Below are 20,144 nucleotides of genomic sequence, written 5' to 3' on the forward strand. Positions count from 1 at the left end.
TGTCTGATACTATTTGCTGTAGCTATGTGTGAATCTTATTTATGTGGGGTCAACTCTAAATCTCTTTTACAAATGCCTGAAAAATTGTGTTTATCTATGTTCTTTTCTGTAAATACCAAATACTTTTAACACATCCAATGTATCCTGACATATTGAATATCACTACCAAAAGTGAAAAAAAAAAAAAAAAACATAATTTACGTGTTTTTATAATTTACCTTGTATGGGCCTCTTGTTCAGAGTGGAGTTTCAGAATAGCCAAGCATAGGCTTACACTTGGTGCATGCTCGTAATTAAATTCTTCTCTCACTGTGGAATTGTAATCTTCTTCTACAGACAATTTCCATGGAAAATCTGCCACTGATTCTGCCCTAAGTGAAGAGCTGAAAGTACCATCTTCAGAGCTTCCAGCTTCAGTTTTCTCAAAAGCATCCTGACACTGAGCATAACAGGCATCACATACCCTTACTGATACTTTTCCATATCCTTCAACCTGGCAATGTAAATAAAACCAGTGAAGACACACATATTCCACAGAACAGTATAAAACACTTATTATGTTGCTTATTGCCAAATGTTTGGAAACATAAATAAAATTATATCACATCATGCAAGCCAAGTCAAATGTAAAATTTAGTTATGAAAACTACTACAAATAGTCACTGTTATTGATGATTTCTTCAATTATAATGCATGATGTGGAAAACTTTGCAATGTGATACTTTTGGCTTTTTACATGCAATGCTGTCTGCAAACTTGGTTCAGTGTAAGTCTACAATTTCATGTCATGCTCATTTTTCAGTATCTGGGGTGAAGAAAAATTTTATGTCCAGTCAATGAAAAAGTCATTAGAGACAGAGCATAAGCTCAGGCATCCCTTCAATGTCAGTTCAGTGTTCTTAACCACTACACCACCTCACTTGGTTTCTTCACCTGGAGAAGCACACATACAAATATTTCAGTTCTTTTAATTTAACTACACATGCAAAATTTCAGAGATGAAAGTGCAGAAAAAATTAATATTCTCATATTTCACTTGCCAGATAGTCTAGGGGTGATTGCGAATCCAAATAGAATATTTTATACAAGACATATACCTCAGCAGGAAGATACATGAAATAGACAACCCAAATGGGATGATAATTTTGAAAATAATTTGCAACCAATAAAAGCATCAATTAAAAGGAAGCAACTGTAGTTACAATGAACTCTTCTGACAATCAGTAATTGTGTGTGTGTGTGTGTGTGTGTGTGTGTGTGTGTGTGTGAGAGAGAGAGAGAGAGAGAGAGAGAGAGAGAGAGAGTGTTATTAAAATGACCAGCTGCACATTTACTGCAAGTAAAGCAAACTTGCATCATTTAAAATTTCTGGGCTAACAGGCCATGGTTGATGCATAAAACTTGCTCCTAATAAACCCTGGCTTGTTTGCCCAGAAGTTTTAAGTGATATCAGTACCAACTGTAATGTCTTAAATTCTATGATGACAGCAAACTTGCTTACCCTCATGTTTTTGGAAGAACACGTTGCACATACAACACGTCCACAGCGTCTGCAGTGGTGACGACGATTGAACATTGAGAATGTTACTGAATGACAAGACATGCACTGGATGACCTGTTGGGGCAAAGAAAAAGTACAACTGTTACTTCTAGAGGATCAAATATCAGGAATACAGGGCTACTACAAATCATTTATTCATTTTCAAGATTTTATATTTTCCAAAGCATTATATATACAAATAAGATTGATGCATGAGTAGAACGGTAACACACCAAGTTTGCATTATGCACACCAATTAGCATTAAAAATGAAGTGTCTTACTTTTTGTGAGTTGGAATATGTGAGATGTTTATCTGTTACAACAGTGCATCATGCATTCAGAAGGCAATATGGAAAAGAACAGCCATTCAGAAGGCAATATGCAAAAGAATAAGCATGTAAACAGAGCATTGTGCATTGAAATCGAAAATTTAGGGACACAGGTTACCTTAGTAAAAAGAAAAGTACTGGTCAATCAAGTGTGCCACATGCAACTGTGGAGACAGTGAGGGAAAGTTGCATACATGGTCCTAAAAGATCAATGGTCCCCACAAGTCATAAACTTGGAATACCACAGCAAATTGTGTTGAAGATTTTGTGACAGCAGTTTCATTTCAAACTGGACCACCTGCAGCTCATGCAACAATTAAGACTCGAGGATTATGGCTGGTGCCTTCAATTGTGCATCACAATGCAGAAAGCACCTGAGGAAGAATATTTTGCCTCCAAACTGATATTCAGCAATGAAGCAACTTCCATTTATCTGCAAAGGTTGATCAATAGTGTAGGGCACTGAAAATACTCATGAAATTGTGGCACACAAATGAGATTCACTGAAGGTTAATATTTTCTTCCCCATATCACAGATGGAACTGAATGGGCCGGTTTTCTTCTGTGAGAAGACTGTGATGGGTACCTCTTATCTCGATATGCTGCAGCTGTGGTTGTTTCCACAACTGACTGCTGATTCGCAGAATTGACTCTTCTAACAAGATGGAGCACACCTTCATTGAAACACCAATGTTCATTGATAACTAGATGACTAATTTCTACATTGCTGGATTGGATGTACTGTTGGAGATAATGTGGATCTATTGCCTTGGACCCCAGATCTCCTGACATAACATCTTGTGACTTTTTCCTTTGGGTTTATACTAAGGACCATGTTACATACCCCCACTGCTAAGAACACTGGAACAGCAGAGATGATGTGTCAGTACTGCTGTAATGACCACTGAGAGGTCATTGCTACTAAGGTATGGAATGAACTTCATTATTGCTTGAACATGTGTTATGTGACTCATAGAATATTTTTAGAGTGCAAAGTGCAAACTTATTGAGATTATGATTCTATTCATGCAACAGTCATATTTGTATGTGTAATACTTTGGAAAATATAGAGCTTACAAAATGGATGAATCATTTATAGTAGCCCTGTACAAAGCTGTAGCATTCATAATACCTAAGAGGGGCTCCAACAGCATGTCACAGGTGGAGTACTTAAACACATGTGTAATCAGAAAAATTGTGGAAAAACCTCAGAATTGGTATAGAGAAAACATATAAATAGAGATATTGGTTAGAATTGACACTAAAACCAAACAAAAATAAAAGTAAGACCTATCCAACAGCCTTCAGCCGATTAATACCCATATACAATCAGCCCAACCATCTGTGCACTTCATATAAATAAAAAATTATGTAAATAACTGTTAGCAAGTACTTGCCTCAAGAAGAAATGTCAGAACTGCTGATATACACATATAAAAGTATATACATTATCACAGATTAGAGAAACAATACTTCCTTCCATGGGGTATAGAGAACGATACATTGGGCAATGTTAAAAAGGAAGGGCAGGTCTCTCAGATCCCAGGATGAGAGGGAACTGCCTATTGTGAGGAGATGTGAAGGTAAAGGTTAAATATGTGGGAGTGGGGTGCCAGAGAGAGTTCTCTGATAGACTTGACCTCTTTGAGGATGTTCATATTCAAGCTGGTATGAATGACCATGAGGCAGTCATAGCAACAATGGTTACTTTAGTATCCCCACCAGTGGATTTTGAGATGGTTGCAGATGAAGAAGCACACGTATTGCAGTGAAAAAGTGCAGAATGCTGCCACAGAGGGTATGCATGAGGTGCTGCATGGACACAGCCACTGACCGAGGAGCTTACCAGCTGCGGCAGCAGGCCTGGCCCGGCAGCTCTTACGTGGACATCAACTACCTTGGACCTGGCCTTCACTCACACCATGCTCTTTTTGTGTGTGTTTAATTACTTTGTCGCTCACTTTGGTCATGTCATGTATACTATGTGCTCTTCTCTACACAGTGTTTGCACTCTCTGTTCTCTCCATAGACTGACTCATACATCAACTTTCATTCCATTTTCTCGGGTTCAGCTCCCTGGCTTGTAGTCAAACCACTGTCAGCTAGTTTGGTAATATTTTGTGACAGTATCATGGCACTGTCACACCTATGTAGATACAAAAGCAGCTACATAAGATATACTTGCATGTGTTATGCTTTTCTTTTTCGTATTGTTAAACTGTGGCCGCTGTGGACCTGGCATTTTTGCAATGCTGGCAGGAGCAGTTGCGCCTCCAGGAGCACCAGCAAATACTGCAGGAGGTGCAGATGCAGGAAATTTTCAAAGTAAATGCTGAATGGCTCAATACACACTCAATGCCAGTGATGAGCCAGGTGTCTGCAGAGAAGCATTATTCTCCCCTGCTCCCGATGCCATTTGCCAGCTTTGATGAGTCTACAGAAAGGTGGGCAAATTATCTGCACTGATTTCTGCTACACTGGCAGGTAAGGTGTATCATCGATCCTGTTGATAAGGCTGCCTCGTTATTGTCCAGCAGTGTGGAATAACATGCACTTACAGCAAAGAGCAAACCGTCCAACAATCGGCAGATGGCATAGTTATACATGCATGGCAAATTGCCCATGGGGCCCCTTTGGCAAGCCAGGTGCTCTTGCCTTCCACAGAGTTACCATATGTTGACGCCATTGATGATTCGAGTGCAGTAACATCATTGTGCTTTCTACTTTTGCTCCCATTGGGCTCAATGGGATCAAGTCCTTCACAGTGTCACAATCCCCATTCACAGAAGTTTTTGGACTCTTGACGTCACTCACCTTCCACACCCATTTCCATTCAACAGGCAGGTCAGAGGTCCTGTCCAGACTATCATTTGGTGCATATTCCAAGGGCTTGCCTGCCTGTAGATGCCATGCATCAGGTATTCTGCAAGGTAAGCCATTTGCCAAAGGTCTGTGACAGTCAGTGAGCCTCTGGATGGTTGTTGGGGTCCCTGGTGTTTTCCCTCAACTCGGAGGCTGTCTCTGGTGACTCACAATCATCATCCTAGCATATTCTGCTTACATTGATAATGGATGGGTGATCAATTGAGTTTCTGGTAGACATGGGAGCAGGGTTGGGCCTAATTAACTTAGATCTGTGCACGCTCTTGGGTTGCAATGGCTGCTATGTCAGGTTGTGTCTTACAGTAAGCAGTTGTTCCATTGAGGGGGCAATTTCCCATTTATGCACATTATAAAAATGTGGAACAGCAACTTATACTGCTAATGGTTAATCTACTGTTGGTGCAAAATATTTTTGCATTAGATGCCTTTCCTGGTTTTGGTTTCCAAATAGTTGACAAAGCGCATTTAGTGTCTCAAGCAGTCCCCTTCCAAGATTTGGACTCTTTACTATGGTTGTATGGTAAGCTTCTGGAGAGTATCCTGGATCAGGCAGAAAAGTTTTGAGGCACATTTCTCCCTATAGACATCAGCAATACCTAATTTTGTCACCCACACCCATACCCTTCATGGTGTGTCACAATTTCATGGCTGAGTTGCAGCATTGGCAGTACCTCAAAGCTGTTTTCCGTATTTCATTGAGCCTATGGTTCATCCTTGTGGTGATGGATTCAAAAGCCTGACAGTGCTGATTTTAAACAGATAGTCAATTCACAATGTGTCTTGGACTCATATCCAATTCTGCAGCTGACGAAGTTGTTGGTGAAGTTGTCAGGGGCTGTTATTTATCACACATCAAATTGCACAATGTACACCTGCACTTGCAGTCGGATGCCACTTCTTGGAATTTTTTAAAGCTCAATACCTCATTTGAGTTCTACCAGTTTCATCACTTTTTTCTAATTTTGCCTGCATTAATGAATGATATTTGGAGCAGTTCATCCAGGATGATCCCTGTTGTATATACTACCTTGATGACATTTGGGCAATGGTCTCCTCGCAAGAGGAGCATTTATGAAACCTGCTGTCTGGTGAACGGCATACATTGCAAGCTAGAAATACATAGTTTTCTCACCAAACGTGCATTTTTCAGGACATGTACTCAGCAAAGATGGCCTTGTCCCTATGGGTGAGCACATCAAAACCATCAACAACCTGCCAACATGCAAAAACCTAAAGGAGCTCCAGTGATTTGTGGACAATATTTCTAATTGTATGAAGTTCATTCTCAAGGCTGTGCACATCCGCCATTCTCTTAACTGGCTTTGCCACAAGGATACCAAATTCAAGTGGTCTGCTGACTGTCAACAGACTTTTCAGTCCCTCAAGTAGTGTTTGTGCTCTGTTCTCTGTTTGTCTTCCTCTATGCCAGGTAAAACATTAATCCTGGCCACCAACACATACCAGTATGTCAGTGGTGCAGTTCTATCACATAGGAACCCAAATGGCACTGAACAGTCCTTCACATACACATCAAGGGTGCTTTCTGTGACACAACATAACTACACAGAGGTGGGAAAGGAGACACTAGCTATCATTTTCAGCATTAAAATCTCTCTCTCTCTCTCCCTTGTATGGAGCAAAGTGAGCAAAGCCCATACTCATTACTGAATTCAAGCCCTTTGCTTCCTTATTTGTTTCTTGCTCTAAGCTGCCAATCAGACTGCCCACAAGTTGCAGAGGTGGACTGCTTTTTCAGTAATTATTGCTATGAGATTCATTACCACTCCATCCCCCAACATGCTAAGGGAGATGCGCTATCGCAGTTGCCAGCAGGACATGACCCAGAATTTGATTGACAGGAGGCCCTAGTTTTTGCATTGGATGATACCTTGCAGCAAACATTGCTACATTTTCCTTTGATAGTGCATGAGGTCACGGCTGCCATGGCTGCTGACCAGCTTTTTCAGAAAATCATTTCAGCAATCAACACGGGATGGCCCATGCACACTTGTTTGGGAACAGATTTGGTGTGGTGCACATTGTTTCTACAATGTGATTGGCTCAACATTATCCAGGGTTTCTCATGCTGACCACAGAAAAGCAAATCTGTCAGGTGATCGTCCCTCAGCACTGTGTCATTGCATACTCAAGTTGCTGCTCGAGTTGCACTGGGGTATATCCCATACAAAGGCTTTGGCACAGCCTCATATATACTGGCTACCATCTGACTGTGATATTGACATTCTTGTGTGGGTTTGTGCAGCCTGTGCACAGAACCAGGATGTATCTCTGTGTCAGTTTTCCCCTCAGCCAGGTCCGGAGTACCATTCATTAAGAAAGGGTGCCCTTTCTTGAGAAGCATGTAGTTATTGGCAGTCAATGCATTCTCAAATTTCCTGTACGTGGCCAAATTGTCCTCAAAGACACTAACACCAACTATTAATGTGTTGTCACTCACTTTTGCTATTGAGAACTCTCCCCGGATCCTCATGTCTGATAATGCCTGGCAGCTTGTGTCATGGGAATTTACAGATTTTTGTGTTCATATTGGTATCCAGTATCTGAATAATGTCCTGTTTCACCAAGCTTGTAACTCTGAAGTGGAGTGGTTCATGCAAACACTTAAAATTTAAATGAAGAGATCTATGTCTGCCTCCTCCAGTGACCATGTACTGTCAAGTTTTCTTGTCACAGAATGGGTGATGCCATTTAATGGGTGGAGCCCAGCAAAATGTTTGCACGGCTGCCAGCTGTGGGGTCCTTTGGATCTGTTGCACACTGGCTTCCAGGCCTTGGGTTGGGCCACACAGGTCAGCATTCATTTGTGGTGGATGTCAGTCAGGATAAGCTGAACCGCTGAACTGCCATTCCAATCAGTTGCATCCATGACATGTTGGACCCTCGGTGCAACCATCTCCAAGCAATAGGCCCAGCCCGGCAGTTCTCATGCAGACATAAGCTAAATCAGACCTGGCTTTCAACTTGTGCTGTGCTCTGTTTTCCATGTGCTTAGTACTACTTCACTCGCACTGGTCACACTGTGTTTGCTCCATGCTCATGTCTACACAGTGATTGGACTCACTGCTCCACTGTAGATTGACTAGCACTTTGAGTTTCATTCCCTGTCCCCAAGTTCTGCTACTGGGCTTGTGGTCGAGCCATTGCCACTTAGTTTAGTAATATTTTGCACTGAAAGTGACAGTATCAAGGTGTTTTCATGCCTGTGTAGATATAAAAATTACTAAAATAGAAATGGCAGCTAAAACAAGTAGGAAGATTTATATGTCCAGTAATTAGATAATGAGGAACTCATGACGCATCTCAAAGAGGACCTCAAAACTAATTCATGTAGGAGCATGTATAAGAATTGTGGCTCAAGTTTAAAGGACTAGTGGACCAAGTGCTGGCTAGATATATACCTACAGCCCAATTAAAATTACCTGACAGCTGATGTCTGTTACTTGCCACTGCAATGTTGCTACATCAGCTGTTGGTTACTGGTCAGTTAAAGGTGATACACAAACATGGCGCGTCACTTCACTAATGCTGGTAATGTGTAACGGGGAGCGATGCCAGAACGGGCCACCACAAGGTATGACAGAAATGTGAGATGCTCTGTTGACAGCTGATTTTAAGCGACCAATGACTGAACTGTGGCAGACGCTGCATTTTGTAGCCATGAATTTAAATTAATGTTTTAACCAAACCAGAACCTTGTGATGCGCAATGTATCCAAGAAAATGGCAGAGTCACCAATCTGTGGCAGAACCAAAATCACAATTGCTTTGTTCTTGGTGATTAAAGCTACCAGCAAACTCTAGACAGAAAAATTTCAGTTTCGGTGATAAAAGCAAATGTAGTTTCCCACTGTTATTGGTTAGCTGAAACTAGTCTCACAGTGGCCACACAAGTTGCTATGTTACCACCTGATGAGCAGTCCTGGCTGGCACTTGGTTGCAGATTACAGGTGACACAAGCAGATTCCAAATGAAAACAGAATGACAGGAAGAAAAACAAAAGAAAATAAAAAAGGTCAATATGATGTTGAAAATAAAGTGGCAAAGTATTAAAAATATAAAATATACATTTAAACCAATTAACTGAATAAAAATAATAATTAAAGTCTTTAGATTAGACTTAGAAATCACAAACTTTATTGCATTCAATGAGATTTGAACATATGACCTTCAACAAGTCAAGTTTAAATGCTAACCCCTGTAGTATGCCACCACAGTGCGTCAGTGTTATTATTTTTATGACTTTGATGACCCAGTCGCAGTGATGAATTGCAGCCTCCAAAAATTTGGCTCCATTCAATGTTATGTGAAGCTTTCTAAAGTAAGCTGATCTCTGTGATAATAATAAATGTAGATATGGTGCTAAATTGCGTCTTGTGTGGAAGGATACAGTACTGTTTGGTTATTACTGTGTTTGAAAAGTGTATGTTTTGTTAACATTGTTTTGTGTGTGTGTGTGTGTGTGTGTGTGTGTGTGTGTGTGTGTGTGTGTGTGTGCGTGTGTGTGCGTGTGTGTGTGTGTGTGTGTGTGTGTGTGTGTGTTGTTTTTGGTGTGGTTATCATGTGTGATGAAATATGAAATAAAAGGCCCAGAACCAGGATTCAGAATCTAAATCCATCAAGAAAGACAGCTGGACAATGAAGCAAAAGTGAAGACCAATTGTTGTGGCAGCTTAGCAATGGCGAATGGTTCAGGAGTGAGGGTGAGTGCTCTGATTGGATGAAACAGGCTCCAACATGAGAAGTGACAACCATCAAGAGATTTTAATTGGACTATAGTGAAACAGTTCATAATGGTAGAGACCCTACATGGTAAAGAGTCATAGTAAAAAATGTCCTAAGGAAACACCAACTTCTGCATAATGTGTATAAAACAAAGCATAGGATTATAGAGAGATTCTGAATGAAACACTTATGCCTGTCAGGAGTTAACTATGTGAAGTTTTCAAAGACTACCATAGCAGAATCTTATCAAAAGATCTCTCGCAAAACAAAAAGAAATGAATATCTGGAATTTAATCAACCCCATGTACTTTCTGGTAAGAACGCTCATAACATTGACTTGCAAAATTATGAACATCATGGCACATTTAGTTTTTTTATTCATAATAATATGGACTGATTTGAGAAACTATTTTATTGCAAAATATGTTCTGTTGATAGTGTTCTACAGCTTTGATAAAATTTAAGAAAGGACATAATTTAACATAATAAGCTGCTGTTTAAGTTACTCTCTAATGTGCGACCAGTTCTGATTGAAGAGCATTATACAGTACCTGTTGTACAAAGGTTATATGTGCAGAAAAATTTCAGGCCAAAAGGGTATTTCAAAATTGTGAGAACTGGCAACATTTTTGGAAGTATGTTGTACTGTTGGAACCATTACTGACAACAACAATTGAAAGAAGTTTGATATCTTGTTACTGTTCTAAGCTGATTTTCAGCAGTCACTTGCAAACTCTCCCTCACACAGCACAGAATGAATGTAAAATAAACTTTTTGGAACCTGTAAAATTCATCTGTAAGAAGCAACATGGGTTTCAAAAACAATGACCATGTGAAACTCAGATTACTCTGTTCATACACAAGTGTGTGTGTGTGTGTGTGTGTGTGTGTGTGTGTGTGTGGGAGGGGGGAGGGGGTCATATGCATGCATGCTTGGAGCTTACGGGCACTCAACACTGAGGTCATCAGCACTCTTCATACACTAGATCCCTAAAGCAATACATACAGTCGTCCAGGTAGATGTCATGTTCCCTGACTTCCAGAAGGTATTCAATACAGTTCTGCACTGCAACCTAAGGGACAAAATATGAAAATACAAAATATCAGACCATTTGTGTGACTGGACTGAAGAGTTTCTAGCAAACAGAACACTGCAGGTCATTCTCAATCGAGAGAAGTCTTCAGATGTAAAAGTAACTTTTGGCGTGCCCAACAGGACCATTACTTTTCACAATATATATAAATGACCTAGTAGATAACATCAGAAGTTCTGTATGGCTTTTTTGCAGATGATACTGTTGTATTACAGATGAGTTGCAACACTACAAAATTGTAACGAAATACAGAAAGACCTGCAGAGCACTGCTTGGTGCAGGCAATTGACCCTCAACATAAACAAACATGTGTTGGGAGTACATAGACAGAAAGATTCTTTATTGTATGATTTCATAATTGCAGAACTATCAATGGAAGCAGTTACTTCCATAAAATAGCTACAAGTACATGTATAGAGCAATTTCAAGTTGGACAACTACATACTATTAATCATGAGTAAGGCTGATGCCAGACTGAGATTCACTGGAAGAATCCTCAGGAAATGTAGTCCATCAACAGAGGAAGTAGTTTACAAAACACTCGTTTGACCAATATTTGAATATTGCTCCTAAGACTGGGATCCACATCAGACACGTTTGATATAGGAAACAGAGAAGATCCAAAGAAGAGTAGTGCATTTCATTACAGGTTCTTTTACAAAGCATGATAGGGTAATGGAGATGCTCAGCCAACTGCAGTGGGAGACATTGCAAGAGAGGTATTCTGCATCACAGTCAGGTCTACTTTTAAAATTCCAAGGGTGTACATTCTTTAACATATATATAACAAGACCACATCAGCATATTTGTGATGTGTAAAGATTTACACCAAGACCTTCTCCATAGCTGAATGGTTAATCACTGCCTGTGGTGTGCAAGGTCCCAGGTTTGATTCCTGCCACTTCCTCAGACTTTTTTCAGAGGTATGGAAGTCAGGAACGGGGCCCACTCAGCCTTCTGAGGCCAAATGAGGAGCTGCTTGAATAAAGAAGCAGTGGTATTATCAGGAGTCACTTACTAACAGTAGCAACTGGAAGGATTAGCGACATGGTGATCAGATGGCCCATTTTCAAAGACTGCTCTTCATTCTGTCTTGTAGGCAGCAGTTGTTCAGTCAGAACAGGCCTAAGGCCAAATCCATGAGTGGTGTTTATGTTTACTTAAGTTATACCAAATAGTTAGCTTGAAACAGAATCTTATTTTATTCACAACAGAACTGCAACTGCCAGTCATAAATATTTACCATTTTTCCTGAAACACTGAGAATTAAAAAATTACTATGAAATCAATATTTGGTTTCAAGAAATAATACCTCATCATCTGGAACCCATTCACTTTTCTTTGGCACTCTGTCAGGCACCACAAACTCTTCACTCTGGCTGGAGATGGAAGCCAATGAAACCAGTAATCTGTCCTCTACAGGAACACCTAGTGTGTTAAGTCTAGCAGCATTTCCAACTCTTGTGTCAAGTGCTTTTGAGGCATACCTGCGACAATAGAAATTAAAATACTATTAAAACATGAATTCAACTAGGCTGTAGTCTTTTTGATAAAGATGTTATATATTTATATTAAAAAATGAAAGATCACATAAATTTTGTAAAACACATTATTCATAACTTTCATCTTTTGTATAAAATCTGTTGTAATTATAATTTTGACAGTGATTTTGTGACACATGATTAGTGTGAAGAAATATCAATAAATATTTGACAGTGAAAGACATTTGTTGCCCCAGTCACCATAAACAGCATAGCAAATAGTGGTTTTTACTGAACTACACCATTAAACATTGCAATGTGATGCATTCCAAATATCTGGAATAAATATTCTGACAAAATTTAGTTGCTCTGTGGTTTACATTCCATATTATGATGTAAGTTCTCATATAACTGGTTGGGATAACAGATTATTATGCTGAAAGTCAGGGTATATAAGTTCCAATATTGCTACAGTTTTTAAAGTCTTGTAAACATAATCCATAGTTCCAGTTGATAAGGATTTTATATTTATCAGGTGTCGTAATCAGTCTAACATTTTCACTGCAGTACAAATTTCAGTGGTACATAGTGTTGAGGACTGACAGATTTTGCCATTCTCATCTATGAAGACTGCTTCCCTTGCTCCTTTATATCTTAATGTTGAAGAATTGGAAATTTTATGCTAAATATTTTAGTCAGTTTCAAACTAATACCTAAAAAATTTATAATAAATAATCTGTTTCAATTCAGTGTCAAAATGGTGAGAATAAAACATGCTGATCAAGTAAGTGTATGCAGTAATGACAAAAAACTGTATAACATATCCATAAATAATGACTCTGTCATAAATATAACAGATAATTTATAGGAAAATTGTATCACAGGAAAATTCAATTGAGAAAACAAATTAAGAGACAGAATTGCAGGCCAGTAAATTATGAGACAGAATTGCTGTCCAGTACCTATCTGAGAGGTGAAATATGTAGCACTGTTGACAGACATATATGAAAGTAAATCTGACACACTACCTAGCTTTCAGAACTAACAGATCCTTTATCAAGCAGGCTAGGTCAGGGAGTGTGGATGGGGAAGGGGGATGAATGTGGACGAAAAGGGATACTTTTAACTCTTTTTGTTTATCCTTCTCCTCATTATAGTTGGGTCTCTCTCCATTGTGGTCTGCATGGCCTACACCTTTTCTTTTTAACCTTACCCAAACTGTCCCTCTCTTCTACTGCTGAAGGCAATTTATAAGGAAGATATGGATGTCCATCCTATTCTCATATATAAGAAAGATCACTGGAATGGGTTTATCAAGCAGACACAGCAGGAAAGAATTTTTTTTTGTTCCAAATATTCTAATGGCTTACAACAATTTGTAATGAGGCTTTTTAAATAAAAATGAAAACGTTTGAAAATTTAATGATAAAGTTGGAGACAAAATTGGAGATGGGAATACATATCTAGCAGAAAAATTATTTTGTCATGGAGAAACATTCCTTATTAAACTACTACCCAATGAAATTACTAACAGTACTTAAAAATCTTGAACTCTGTTATCAAAACAACAAATATTATTCACATGAAAAAATTTTTAAAACAGAGCAGTCTGTAGCATTATTAAATAGTTAAATAACAGAAAAGTGGCAAAAATGTGTTCCCTCTCCAACAAGATCAGCAACGCAAGCAGATAAATCAACAGTCACCAGAATCAATAAATTCTTTATATGAGTAGCTGGGAAAAAAAAGAACCAAACATACAGGAGATTCATTAGCTATACTTTAGTAGACACTGCATACATAAGTAAGAGAATTTATAGCTAGGAACAGTGCCACTAAAGATATTACAACATTCACTGCATCATTATAATTCATGCCAACATAAAAGTAAAATTCTAAGTGTGAGATCTGGAGCTTAATTCACAGGCTTAATTCACCATCTGGAAATGTTGCTAATTGTATCAGCTCTTAACTGGAAGTTGAATAAATGATTTGCTAATAGGTCATTTTTATTATTGTTGTTGCTGCTATTGTTATTATTATTAAAGGACGATGAAAACACAAGGTAATAATTTAAATACATTCAGTGGATACCTTCGCAACAACTTATCAATTGATGGCTCTGATGCAGGTAATGAAGGTGGAATGGAAGAGAGACCAGGTTTTGCAGCAACCATAGCTCTTTCCAAAGCCCCCAACTGCGTATTCATCAACAACTGCTCTACAATTAAATGAGGGTGTCCAACAAGGCCCCAGAGTGCTGAACACTCTGCTGCAGAAAGTGCTCCCAGCATGTCAGTACTCAAGAGCATCAATTTATACTCATTTTCCGTATCCTTAGGTAGGTCACATTCCATCAAGAATTCCAGTACAAACTTCAAACCAACAATGGTTTTCAAATGAGGCAGTACATCTTCACATATGGAAATTGCATGAGATGTCTCTAATGACTGAAGTAGCTGAAACAATGAAAATCAGTTTAACTCCTTAATACAAGTTGCATTACAATATTTCCTTATAAGTTAAGATAAATACTTTCATTGTTAATTTAAATACTGCAAAGTACTGTTAACTGGGAATTCCTCTACATGTTCAGATGCTTAAATTTGACAGTGTTTCCTTATTCACTTTGCAAAATTTCCATTTTCTTTCTTAGGTGTAGCTATTTTGAAAAGGTGAACACACTGAGTGAGTGTAATGTAGGTCACGATTATGTTTTTGATGATGACAACAGAAAGGAGGAATATTTTTTATTATGCCACCAAAATAAAACTTTATTTTGCTGCAACTAATTTTGAATTATTGTCATCATCTGGCACACTTGAATGTAATATACTTTAAGAGAATACAATTTTCTGAAGGAAATGTCACATACTGGATGGTTGTAATTATACTTTCAATATTTAACATGGTCTAACATGGAAACTAATTACTGTATGAATACTAAACTTGGTAGCATTAATGTCAATGACATGGGGAAGAGGGATAACACAGAATCAATTCAGTTGAAACACTTTTAATGTGCTGCTACGGTACATCATACCATTACATATCGGTACCATTATTGATACAAAAGGGGCTCAAATATGGCACCCATCAGTATTGAGAAGAGTCTGAAAGTACAGGATTGCATTCTGCACAGTAGAATGAAGCATGTTCATATGTATGCTGGCTACCTCTCTTGATATGCTGTGTCCTACAACAAGAAATCACAGGGAGTGAAATCAGGTGATCGTACAGGAATAGATTGTCTGATAATTTGATTGTTTCGAAGTGTGTTTCGGAGAAGCAAGTGAACTTTACGAATGATGTGTGGTGGGGCCCCATCTTGCATGAAAACTGTTGATTTCAATGTGTCTCTCTCCTGCACGGCGGGTATGACATGCCAGCGAAGCATATCGCAGTAACACTGGCCAGTCACAGTGCACATCTTTGGTCCTTGAGTGCAAACCACTTTAAAAAAGAATGGCCCAATGATGAACGGAACATAGCCGTGAAGCCACACCAAATGGTGACACATTCACCAAACAGAGGAACGTCATGCACAGTGACTGGAGGTGAAGATCCCCACACTCAGCAGTTCTGTGTGTTCACCTCACCCATCAGAGAAAAATGAGCTTTGTCTGTCCATAGAATGGTCCAGTGCCAGCCCTCATCAACTTCAATTCTCACAAGAAAGTGGAGAGCGAAGTCAACATGTTCTTGTGCATACTGTAGCGCAAGCTGCAGTACAATATGGATCTTCCACGGATACCAATTAAGAATGGTTTGAAGCACCTTCCATAAAGTGGACCATCGGATGTTTAACTGCCATGACACAGCACGTGCATTGCCTGATGATCGGGAATTGCATGCAGCATTATCTGCCATGGCAACAGCAATTTCATGAACCACCTGTGATGCAACTGGTCATTGGCCTCTTTCCAGAGCAATGACCAGTTCTCCAGTTGATTTGAACTACTTCATCATGCTCCGCACTGCAGGTGGAGAAAGATGACCCTTCCGTAATCCTCTCAGTAGGTGATATTCTTGAAGTGCAGCTGCAGCATTAATGTTGTTTTGGTAATAGAGCTTCACCAATAATGCCCTGCTCCTTTTGTCTGAGCTCATGATGTCATGTCAACAAGCACACAGTGACTGGTCAGGTGTGTGAGACTATGAATCACGATGGCTGATTGTGGCACCTGGTGGCCATAGTTGGAAATGGACGGTGGCACTGTGATGCACGGAAATCATGCACCCCATACTTAGGACATTAATGCTACCACGTTTGGTACTCGTACAGTAATCAGTTTCCACGTTATAATGTGTTAAGTATGGGAAAGTTTAATTATAATCGCCTGATATAGTGCTATAATAATATTATGTAGTAAAGTACTTACCTTTACAACCAAAGTAGTACAAAGTCATATGTTCACGATTGCAATTTTTATTAAATATATAGTTCATACTGTGGAAGCTAGTGAGCCTGCAAGTACAAGCACAACATACATGGTCCAGTCACATTAATTTTTCCACTCCTATGCTTGATGTCAACATGTAATGACCACTCACAGATGGCAGGTGGCAGCACTAGCAGTGGAGTGTATATAAAGCATGTTGGGGGATGCAGAAAACAGAGCAGTCATTGTTTTAATGTGCAAATGGACTGATTTATCTGACATGCAAAAGGGCATGATCACTGGCTTTCGAGCCAAGGATGAAAGCATTTCCAAAATGGCTAAGTTTTTAAACTGTCTGCATGTTGTAATGGTTAAAATAAATCCTGCATGGCAAAATGGTACTATCTAAAACTGGCGCCAAGGCAACTATGGTGCACCACAGGCTATCGATTACAGGGATGAATTATGGCCATGTAGGTGTGTACAGGTGAACAGACGTGCAACTGCTAAGCATCTAACTGTCCAGATGAACCAAGAGGCTACCAACAGTGTCTCCTTAATGACCATTCAGCAAACATTGCTGCATATGGACCTCCGCAGCAGGCACCATGCTCATGCGCCCATGATGGCTGCTGTTCATTGGTGATGAAGACTGGAATTTGCACTCCAGTATCACAACTGAGTAGTGACAGGTGGCCTTTTCAAATGAATCATGTTTTATGCTTCATCAGACAAATGGCTGTTTGTATGTATGGCACAGAATGTGTGAAAGCAAACACCCTGCAACCAGGATGGAACATTCTGGTAGGCACAATGGACCAACATAAGTAAGCATTAATCCTTTGGGATCATGTCCACCCCTACTTGCAGTTTGTTTGCCTCAGCACGATCATTCAAAGCGCCGCCACGCAATTACGCGCATGCTCTATGTGCGGTGCTGTCTGCCAGCCATGCAGCAGCTGCACCACATAAGTGGCCAGCCGAGCAGCGGCCGCTAGACTGGGACTCAGTGCTCATTCGAATGCTAACGTGTACACATGTCTTGCTTATTAACTTACTATGTGAATTATATGTGTTGTGTCGTTCTGAAATATATGTGTTAAACTTGATGTTATAACAATACTCTCCTGGCCATCAAACTTCACAAATTTAACCCCAATCAAAAATTTGTGGGACCATCTTGATAAGGCTGTTTGTGCCATGGATCCTCAAATGAGAAACCTAGTGAAGTTGGCCATGGCACTTGAGACAGAATGGCTCCACATCCCAGTTGGTACCTTCCAGAACCTCATTGTCTCTCTTTCTTCGCATGTCACACAACAAAAGATGGTTATTCAGGCTTCTGACAGGTGGTCACATTAACGTGACCAAACAGTGTACATATGATGGCAAGAGTGTAATGTGAGTAAGTTGATTCAGTGAAAAAGCCATTGCCAAACACACCATGGGTAACAAAATATTGATGACAGGTCTTATTATTGAGTACTTCTTATTGTAACAACAGATAGATGGGCCACAAAAATAATAATAATAATAATAATAATAATAATAATACTCACAAATTCAAGCCGGATACCAACAATCTGTTAACAGAAATACCACCCTGAACCAACTCCCTGCTATGAGAAACAAAAGCCACAATTCCATGCATTTAATTCTGCTCACCAAATATTACAGGGTACAAAGAATAGCATGGGTACAAGAGCACTGACAATGGATGCTCAAAGCATAGGAAAAAGATTCCTTGACTGACTAATCCAATCACACACTGACAGAAAGGTACGAGTCTATTAAAACCACATGATATATCATGTCTGTTGACCTTACACTGCTCAATAAGGTGGTGGAGGTATTCCCATTTACAGGACATTTACACAGATGAAATGGGGTCCCTGATACACTCATTCTCACTGGCAAACAATACAGAAACCTACTACCAATTCATGGGCATTGGCTTGTTTGTCCACAAAACTGCTCAGGTGACTTGTATTTTCAGCAAGCAACACACAACCACATTGCACCCAAACTGTGTAAGAATGGTCAGTTTAACACTCTACAGATATGAGGGTCATGTTATGGCTATGCAGGTCACCTAATCTAATTCCATTGAGCATATTTGGGAAGCCATAGACTGACAAGTGTCCTCCTTGGTACAAGATCTGATCAATATCCAAGAACTATAGGCACTGGTAGAATGTTCATGCATCAGGCTAGTTTTGCAACACTTTGTGTGTCTTGTTTAGACCATTCCACAATACCTCACCATGATTATGAGAGCTAAAGAAAGTGCTGCAGACTACATGGCAGATGTCAATACATTTGCTCATGAGCATATATTGACATCTACTCCCATCCCAACCCTCTGCATGAGTAGTAAAGTCATTAAAGAGCACCCACTATTCATCAGAGTGTTACCGCTAAAACAGGAAATAGGGTGCAACAGAAAAGGAGACAAACCACACCTAAAATCAATTAAAATAGAGTAAGAGAGGGATGAAAGAGTGTGCTCATCAAAGGGGGTAGGGTCACTGGTTCTCCAGACCCAGTATGCAGTGGGAGATGACCCAAACCCAGTTCACCCACCCCTCCCCACCTCAACCAAATGGCTCAAATGGCTCTGAGCACTATGGGACTTAACTTCTGAGGCCATCAGTCCCCTAGAACTTAGAACTACTTAAACCTAACTAACCTAAGGACATCACATACACCCATGCCCGAGACAGGATTCGAACCTGCGACTGTAGAGGTCCCAGAGTGTAGTGCCTATAACCACTCGGCCACCCCGGCCAGCCCACCTCAGCCACAAAGATATTTTAAAACCATATACAGGGTGAGTCACTAACTATTGCCATCTAGAATAACTGGAAAAGTGTGATAGTAGCAGAAAAGTTTGTGGGACAAATGTCGTATGGGACAATGGGGGCCATAATATGATGGTTTTTTGTTGCTAGGTGGTGTCACGTCAGAGATATGAAGATCAACTTAGTTTTTTTAAAATGGGATGCTATAGGTTGGTACTTATTTTCTGATATCGGCTATAAAGAGAAATCTAATGATGTGTAACAGTATGGTCTTTGAAGGTCAACAAAGGTCACAAAGGTGGCATGAATGTCCATTTACAGAAGGTGCTCAAAGTGATGACCATTGGCATCAATGCAGAGCTGCAGTGTTCTTATCATGCATTGAGTGGTATTCCTTATCACTTTGGCACTTATCGAAGCACATGCTCTGACAATTCTCTCTCATACATCATGCAAATAGTAAATATTCACCAAATACGGCGTATTTATCTAATGTGCCATTGACAAGTAAACACCATTCAATAGTTTCGCAATACAACACTAATAGGATCAGTAAGACTAGTATCGTCAAATCAAGTGAATGTGAGTGATGTATTCCTTTGAAGAACAAGTCGATATGCTTCTCATTTACGGAGAATGCCAACAAAATTCAGTGAGAGCTAGAGACTTACAAACTGAAAGATATCCTCAATGTTCTCACCCTACATGTTGTACATTTAAATACACTCCTGGAAATGGAAAAAAGAACACAGTGACACCGGTGTGTCAGACCCACCATACTTGCTCCGGACACTGCGAGAGGGCTGTACAAGCAATGATCACACGCACGGCACAGCGGACACACCAGGAACCGCGGTGTTGGCCGTCGAATGGGCTAGCTGCGCAGCATTT

General features: G+C 39.8%; 1 protein-coding gene across 1 annotated transcript in view; it reads right to left on the bottom strand.

The window, feature by feature from the left end:
* LOC126249271 (zinc finger FYVE domain-containing protein 26) overlaps positions 1-20,144 on the bottom strand; it is a 393,885-nt gene that overhangs the window by 91,669 nt on the left and 282,072 nt on the right. Inside the window, exons 26-29 of the mRNA XM_049950925.1 lie at positions 14,165-14,529; positions 11,902-12,076; positions 1,502-1,615; positions 219-493 (exon numbers count right to left, since the gene is read on the bottom strand). Coding sequence (XP_049806882.1) covers positions 219-493; positions 1,502-1,615; positions 11,902-12,076; positions 14,165-14,529 — 929 coding nt within the window. The remainder of the gene's footprint in view (positions 1-218; positions 494-1,501; positions 1,616-11,901; positions 12,077-14,164; positions 14,530-20,144) is intronic.

The sequence above is a fragment of the Schistocerca nitens genome, chromosome 3, assembly GCF_023898315.1.
Source record: "Schistocerca nitens isolate TAMUIC-IGC-003100 chromosome 3, iqSchNite1.1, whole genome shotgun sequence".
In the NCBI taxonomy this organism is placed as follows: Eukaryota; Metazoa; Arthropoda; class Insecta; order Orthoptera; family Acrididae; genus Schistocerca; species Schistocerca nitens.